Genomic DNA, 8,318 nt, shown 5'->3' with positions numbered 1-8,318 from the left:
GAGCTAAAGAGACCCTTAGTGATGCACTTCTGACGGCGATGGTGTTAAAAGGTCTCACGGATGAATACAACCCATTTTCTGTGCATGTCACTCAGACTTCTTTTGTCTGACATGCACAGAAAATGGGTCGCTAACTTTCAACGAGTTCAAGGCGAGGCTGAGGAGCTTTGAATACACACTGTGCTACCATAGCAGGCCCCGAACAGACAAAGTAATGACTGCAAATTACAGATCGTCGAAACCTAAGTTTAAAGAGAATAAATATTTCAACGGAGAATGCTTTATTTGTGAGAAAATGGGGCATAAAGCAAAGGCTGCAGAAACAAGGAGAAAAATACTCAGCGGAGGGGGACCAATGCACAAAACAATAACAAGGTGGCTGCCATTACAGACACTGTACAAGGAACTGTATGTGTTAAGGACAGGCATGAAACCACCGTTGAAGAGACGCTTGTGCTTCGGTTGAGTGAATGGCAACCCCACAGCACACAGCAGCAAGGTCTACTTGTGGACAGCGGTGCCTCTGCCCACATCATGACTGACGAAAGTGCTTTCATCAAATTTGATGAGACTTTCCAGCCCAAGAACCACATCATGCAGCTGGCAGATGGAACACGAATCACCGGCAGTGTCCTGAGGAAAGGAGATGCGCAGATCAAGATGACTGACTGTGAGGGAAAAGTTGAGTGTAAAAACTCATGAATGCACTCCTGATTCCAGGATACCCACAAAACATCCTATCGGTGGATGCAGCAACGTCAAAAGGAGCAAGATTCAACTTTGAGAAGAATGACAACAAAACGATCTTTCCTGATGGCACAACATGTAAAATGAAGGTAAAAGACAGATTGTACTACTTGGACATTGTCACAGAGAAAAATGTAAATGGTGAGGACTCCTGCAATGTATCTTTGGATCTAAAAACAAGGCATGAAATAATGGGTCATTGCAACTATGATGATATTGTAAAACTTGAAACAGTTGTAAATGGTATGAAAATCAAAGACAAAACTTCCAGACCCAACCAATGTGAAATTTGTCTAGAGGGTAAATTTTCACAAAGCAGAAATAGACAAAGTGATGTGAGGACCAAAGAGCCATTAGAGCTAGTACATACAGACCTGGGTGGACCTATTTCACCAGAGTCATTCGAAGTCATCACTTTCACTGATGACTTTTCTGGTGCCACCTATGTGTACTTTCTTAGGAACAAAAACAAGGCAGTTGAGGCAACTAAGCAGTTCTTGGCAGACACAGCGCCTTACGGTAAAGTTAAACGCCTGAGATCTGACAACAGGACAGAATTTGTGTCGGAGGAGTACCAGTCATTGTTGAGGGACAATGCTATAAAGCATGAGAGGTCAGTCCCCTGCTCTCCCCATCAAAATGGGACTGCAGAGAGAAATTGGCGCACATTACTTGAAATGGTCCGATGCATGCTGATTGAGTCAGGTTTACAAAAAGAGCTATGGCCCTATGCAGCCAGGACAGCTACAGTCATAAGGAACAGGCGTTACTGTAAGAGAACAGTGGAAACACCCTATTTCATTTCACTGGAAAGAGGCCAGATCTGTCAAAAATGAAAAAGTTTGGTTCCAAATGTATGGTGTATGAACAAAACAAAAAGAAGCTTAATCCTAAAGGCAAAACGGGAATTTTTGTTGGTTTTGATCGTCATTCACCTGCTTATTTGGTTTATTTTTCAGAGACAAACAAGGTTCAGAAACAGACTGGTCCACGTCATTGAAAAGAGTGTGACTGAGAGGCATACACAGACTGACTGGGACCAACCTGAGGACCACTACATAGAGTGGGTAATTACACCTAGTCATAGTAGTCGACCATTTACTGAAGAAACAGGATAGGCGGTCGCAGACATTGAGAAAGACACAGAAATGGACACAGATTCAACTACTGGTGCACAGACTCCACGTACTACAGGTAGAGTCAGAAAGAAACATAAATACTTGGAGTACTATGAGTGCACAGTACATAGCAGTAACATAACCATTGACTACTGTTACAGAGCTGCAGTTGGGCTGCCACAGACCTATAAAGAGGCTTTGGCATCGCCAAAATCTAATATGTGGAAAAAGGCAATGAAAGATGAAATGATTTAATTTAAAGAGAACAACACCTTCTCACTTGTACCATTACTAGAGGGTAGGCAGACAGTGGGGGGAAGGTGGGTATGAGACGTATAAAGCTATGTATGTAGCAAAGGGATACAGTCAGGTAGAAGGACTTGACTATTCAGACATTCTCCCCAACTGCAAACTTGACTTCACTACGTGTGTTGATGCAACTAGCTGTACAACATGACCTTACACTGAACCAGATGGACGTTAAAGCCGCATACTTGCATGCACCCAGTGACCATGAAATATACATGGATCAACCCAAAGGTTTTCAGGTTAAATCAGTGGTTCTTAACCTTTTTTGAGGTACCGAACCCCCGAGTTTCATATGCGCATTCATCCCAGAGAAAAACGTATGACAGCTTTAAAGCATGTGTACAGATACTTAGAAGGGACTAAGAACTATGAGTTGTGTTATAACAAGTGTGACACTAAAGTAGAGCTGATAGGATACTCTGATGCCAACTGGGCCAATGATGTTCGACAGGAAGAGCACTACAGGCTATTGCTTTAGTTTAAGTCCAAGTGGAGCTGTTGTTTCATGGAAAACAAAGAAACAGCAGACAGTTTCATTGTCAACATGTGAGGCGGAGTATGTAGCATTAGCAGCTACCATCCAAGAAGCGCTCTATCTATCTCAGCTACGACAGGACATGGACCACAGTTTTGAGCAAACTGCAAAGGTGTTTGAAGATAACCAAGGGACAATACGCCTGGCAAAGAACCCTATGAATTGCCAGAGGAGCAAGCATGTGGACATTAAATACCACTTAATAAGGTCCAATGTTTTGCAGGGTAAAATTGTTTTGGTCTACAGTCTGACAGAAGATATGGTCGCAGATATGTTCACAAAATCTGCCATAAGAGCCAAGATTGAAAAATTTTGTTCTTATATGTTTGGAAAATAGTGTTATGGCTAGAATGTGTGGCATCATCGAGTGGGGGTGTTGAACACAATGCTTGCCACTATTGTATTTGTGTTGGCACTACTTTGTGAAGCGGAAGGTTATGCGCTTATAAAGATAATAAAGGCGGAGCCTCCTTGCTTCTTTTTCGTTCTCTGTGTTCGGCCACAGAGCAAGGTAGCGTGGCTCCTGTCTCCTATATATTTCCATAAGTAAGTTAATAGTTCTGCAAAGATGTATTCACGAGGTACAGATGATGATGAAGAGTCCAGAGACTCCCGTGGAAATAATAGGAGATCCGCTGTAGAAGTACCAACAAAATGAGATGCAGGTGATCGGTTTGTGTGATCGGCAACAAGAGACCATGATCGGCGATCACCGATCATACACAATTATGATCGGTGGCCGATCGATTGGCACACCTCTAATATTATATATAAATATATATATAAACTAAACTAGAGCTGATTAGTTCTAGGCAAAACCAAGATACTGCGGAGAACCCTCAAGCTCCCAGGACCCTAGCTCAGAGGGAGAGAGAGAGAGAGAGACCACCCGGGGAGGGTGAGAAGGGATTTTTTTTTTTTACTTTTTATATATTGTCTGTCTGTCTGTCTGTCTTGTTGTCTGTGTTGTCTTTGGTTGGGTGAACAAAATCCTGCCTGAGATCAGTAGCTGTTGGTGATCAGTAGCACACTGCTGGCGGATGCTTAGTGTACTACAAAGCAGAAACTGATGTTTCTTTCTACATCCAGTGGGTGGCGCAGATTAGTAGCCACACAGGCACACCCACTAGAAGGAAACAAACACACCCAGTACAACACTTTTGTTCTACTGGCTGAGAGGTTGCCAGGCGACTGTGCCAAAAAGCAGTTACAGGTTTTGTAAGCGAGCAGAGAGTCTGAGCAGAGACTAAGTATGGAGGAGAAATTTTGACTACAATCACTACAAGTTTTGAGAAGAATGACATCAAGTCCTGTTTTCAAAATAAAAATGTAAGCAAAAGTATTTTGAGAACAAAAAAACATGAAATCCTGCTTTCAGACTGAAAATGTCTGCTCTTTCATTATGGCAGAAAAATTTCCCCATAGAAAAACACTTGAACTTAAATTCTGGAGCAACATGTATAGGGATATTGAGGTGTGCTTTAACAGCTGTGCGGTTCAGGATATAATAGAATAAATTTTCATGCAAAGCAATGACCGAGGGTGAATCAGGATGAGGATCACATTTAAAACTACACAATATGGAGTGACTGATCAGTGGAGGCCCCTCCATACTCTGACCACATTCTATGGCTGTTTTAGCCTAAACTACTCATTGACAATTATTCTCTAAGTCACAATGTCAGAGTTAATTAATTCATCTATATACATACACATCTCTGGTGTCTCTCTGGAATGGTATTCATTTTCCACAAATAATGTATTCACAGACAACTGGTCCAGTACTTTCACGTCTTTTCCACCTGAATAATTCCGATTTCTGGATCACAAGTAATTTACTGGCATGGACACATATAACTCCACAATAATGCATTTTTCCTTTCTATATAATGCTACATTTTTTCCATTAATATTTTCTGTTTGATAACCCATTTTTAATTTAATCTCCATTCTGTTTTCTTTTACAGGAAAACGGAATGTTATTGCCTTTGTCAGAGGACAGTGCAGACATAGCAGAGATCACTTCAAGTCAATACCCTGGGATGTGGTCTTCTCCTTGTTCTGGAAAAAACAAAACAAAAAACAACAACAAAATAAACAAAAAATAAATGTTTATCATTAGGATAAGCATTTTTTTAAACTCAGTTTAATCCAACTTCCCCACACCAAGGTTAGGCTGAAAACACCTGCATGGTCATTTAGCTTGAATAACCCTAAATTATAAAACATAAATTAATCTCTAAATATTACTTTTTCATGATTGCTGAGCAAAGAAAAACTTTGAATGAATGTGGGATGTGTGGAGAACAGATGAGCATGATTAAAATCCCCAGAGATCAGAAAAAGGGCCTGGTGATGATGTGTTGGGAGTTTGCTGGTATGGAGGACATTGCAGGCTATTGCAGCATTGTCTAGCAGGGGTTTGGGAGGTACATACACATACGTGTGATATCATGTACAGCTACTGTGGTGGATAATATGGCACCTATGCTAACAGCTAGCAGCTCAATGTCCTTAGAGAGAATGTCTTTCATTGCTAATGCTGTGTTGCAATTTTCTCAGAGGTCAGAGCTGTCATACATAGGAAACAGCCATCCAGTCAATATAGTTGGAGAAGTCAGAATTTCAACATGGTGGTGCCCAAGAAGGTATTGTTCACAATATCTTTTTTGAACATCATTTTGAACTTTACTTTCCATAAACAAACATCTGTTTTCATTTGCTCATCATAGAGTTGCAGATGTTGCATGCAACATTGATTTTGGACACACTCTTATGTGTCTTGCAAAATAAGCATGTTTCCCCCACAACTTACTACTGTTAATGTGAGGAGCAGCCATATTGAAATATGAAGGAAGAGTTGTGAACGATGACATTAGAATTGTAGTCTGGCTGTGGTTGTAGTTTGGAAATGGCAGCGGAGGAAATGAACCAAGTTATTCAGTCCCTGTTGACCACACTTCCAAATATTGAGCAATTAAAATCGGAACAAGAGTCAAACAATAAAATGCTTAGGGCATTTTATTGCTGGCAAAGATGTTAGCACGCTCTGCACTTCTCTTTGCAGTGGTGAACGCTTATTTACTGCACAGGCAATCTACAGAAAGCTTCATAGTGTAGCTTCCTTCAGGATGGAGCTGGTGCATTACATACGTAATGGTCAAATGTTAGTGACAGTGTAAAATCAGATCCAGACATGATCAATCTTCACCAGACCACGCCTCCAGCACGCAGTCATTTCTCAATAGAATGAGCTCCCAATTTCAAGATAACAACTGAATATTATCTATCTCAGGGAACAGTTTCTGTAAAAAAAAAAAAAAAGTTAGTTGCCTTAAATATCTTCAAGATTTCAAACTTACCTTGAGAGATGGTCTTGGAGGCCTGACAGGTCTTTGAGATCGTACTGGATCTGGAGCTGATTTTGGTGGTGGTTTGTCTTGGCTTCTTTTCAGTGGTTCCAAATCATCAGCTACATCAGGACAACCAATGTATCCTCCAGCACCAAATACTGATCCCAGATCAGCTCCAAAAAAAATCTGACTGTTTGGGGAATCAGAAATACTTGAGTCATGTTTGGTTGACATTCTGCTGATGGTCTTAAGTGTTTCAGTTGTAGCAATATTGGCGGTGTTAGTAGAAGAGACATCTGTGCGGCCAAGTTCCAATCTTTGAATGTTGTTTGATTCTAGATCACTGTCCGAGCTGTTGTTAGAGAAACTGAGATTGAGTTCTGTTTCTACAATGCCTTGATTTCCTTTTACGTTGGCTACTTTTTCATGACTATACATGTCGGGTGTCTCTTGGTTGTCATGGCTATGTAAATCTAGCAATTCCTGATTTTCACTCCTGGTGAGATTCTGGGGTTCCTTGTTATGATGGTAATCTGAGTCAAGTACTGCCTGATTTTCTGGGTCATAAAAAGTCAGAAGCTCTTGATTTTCATGACTATCTAAATCCAAAACTTCCTGGTTTTCAGGATATGAAAATCCTTGTAGTTCCTGATTGCCATGGTTATCTCTTTCCAGCACCTCTTGATTATCGTAATTACAAGGTTCAAGTAAATTGTCCTTGTTGATATTTGGACAGGTCTCCACCACCTCCTGATTTTCATGAGAACTGGTATCCACAAGTTCCCTTTTTTCATGACTAACCAGCTCCTTGTTGAATGAACTAGGTAGCTCTAACACTTCTTGGTTTCCAGTACTTCTATAATTTATGACATTCTGAAAATTGTAGTCGCACTCTTCAAGGACCTCTTGGTTTTCATATGTCTGAGCATTCAGTGCTTCCTGGTTAGCATAGTTGAAATTCTCCAATTCTTCATTGTTTTCATAGGTTGCTTCCAGGTCATCATTACCACAAAGGTCTAAAACCACCTGGTTCTCTTCATCAGGACTTAGTTTAAAGCCATAAGGGTCAGAGTCACACACAATTTGACAGGCAGAGATGTCAAACCCATAGGGATCAAAATTATGCTCATAAGGTGAAGACGATGAGGGATGACCATCAAAGTGAATATTTTCTACATGTTCTGGGCTCAGCTCAGCTTCATCAGGGTCTACTAGAGAGTGGCTAGAGTTCTCTGGGCTGAGTTTAAACCCATAAGGGTCGAAACAAGAAGGACTGGCTGAATTATAGCTTAAATCTAAATCGGTTTGACATGCATCAGATTTAATAACATCTTGGTTCTGAGAGTCCATTGGATTATGGGGGTATTCTGCCTTTCTGGGTTTCTCTGTAGTGTTTTCTATCCCTTCTGTTACCTTACTGGAAGGTAAATCATGAGGATCAGTTTGCTTCATGTCACTTATCCATTTGGATTCGATCATCAATTTGTCATTGTGACGATGACAGACAGCCTGAGTTGAAACGGAGCTGGGACCTAGCAAAAAAAAAGGCAATATTACAATGAAGTTTGGAATCTATGTTGGTAAATCAGATTGAAATGTGTATGCAACCTAGAAGAAAAGAGTGCTGCTTAAAAAGGCAGAAAAATTCTAAAATTTTTGATTTAAGTAAGATGCAAGTCACAGACTATAAAAAGCTTATTTTTACGCTCCAGCATTGCCCCCTGCTGGTAGTTTTGTCTCATCATAAATTTAAACTGTTTTAGGGGTCTCGGCATTAGTTTTTGTATATATTGCAGTTTATACACTAGTAGTGTACTTGAGACACAATGGTCATGACATATAACTCATGCACCAACCCCTTGAACCAATTCTGCTAAACCACAAGGACAATTCCTGCTTTACACAGAAATTTCAGCTCTAAGATACAATTTTTTCAAAACATTGCACACAATTTTCTGCATTTGGCACAATTACCGCGAAGAAAATCTTTTGTTTTCACAAGGAGCAACACTGTCATTTACAACTAAGTGGATTACTCTACTATACACACTGACTTTTCACACGGACAAACACCTGTCACACAGTTTTACAATAAGAATTCAGAACTTTAGCATAAAAAAAAATCAACAGGTTTTGGAGCAATGGATTCCAACATTGGAAAAACAACCAGAACCATAAGAGTGACCGTATTATCCTCTGATAATACACTCAAATTTGGTTGAGTGTATCTGCTCAACCAAATTTGAGCAGGTATGC

General features: G+C 40.4%; 1 protein-coding gene and 1 long non-coding RNA gene across 4 annotated transcripts in view; one reads left to right on the top strand and one right to left on the bottom strand.

Annotated features, from left to right (window-relative positions):
* Positions 1 to 4,052: 4,052 nt before the first annotated feature.
* Positions 4,053 to 8,318, bottom strand: part of LOC103132514 (uncharacterized) — a 25,529-nt gene continuing 21,263 nt past the window's right edge. For all 3 annotated transcript variants that reach the window (XM_016667435.1, XM_007544316.2, XM_007544317.2), the window contains exons 9-10: positions 6,072 to 7,594; positions 4,053 to 4,770 (exon numbers count right to left, since the gene is read on the bottom strand). In XM_016667435.1, the coding sequence (XP_016522921.1) occupies positions 4,729 to 4,770; positions 6,072 to 7,594 (1,565 nt within the window). In that variant the 3' untranslated portion in view covers positions 4,053 to 4,728. The remainder of the gene's footprint in view (positions 4,771 to 6,071; positions 7,595 to 8,318) is intronic.
* Positions 4,892 to 8,318, top strand: part of LOC107835157 (uncharacterized) — a 19,770-nt gene continuing 16,343 nt past the window's right edge. Inside the window, exon 1 of the long non-coding RNA XR_001660986.1 lies at positions 4,892 to 4,902. This is a non-coding gene — a long non-coding RNA (uncharacterized LOC107835157). The remainder of the gene's footprint in view (positions 4,903 to 8,318) is intronic.

This window comes from Poecilia formosa, unplaced genomic scaffold (genome assembly GCF_000485575.1).
Source record: "Poecilia formosa unplaced genomic scaffold, Poecilia_formosa-5.1.2 Scaffold1098, whole genome shotgun sequence".
NCBI classification, from domain to species: Eukaryota; Metazoa; Chordata; class Actinopteri; order Cyprinodontiformes; family Poeciliidae; genus Poecilia; species Poecilia formosa.
Note: the sequence above shows the minus strand (reverse complement) of the source record. Positions and strands in the feature narration are given on the sequence as shown.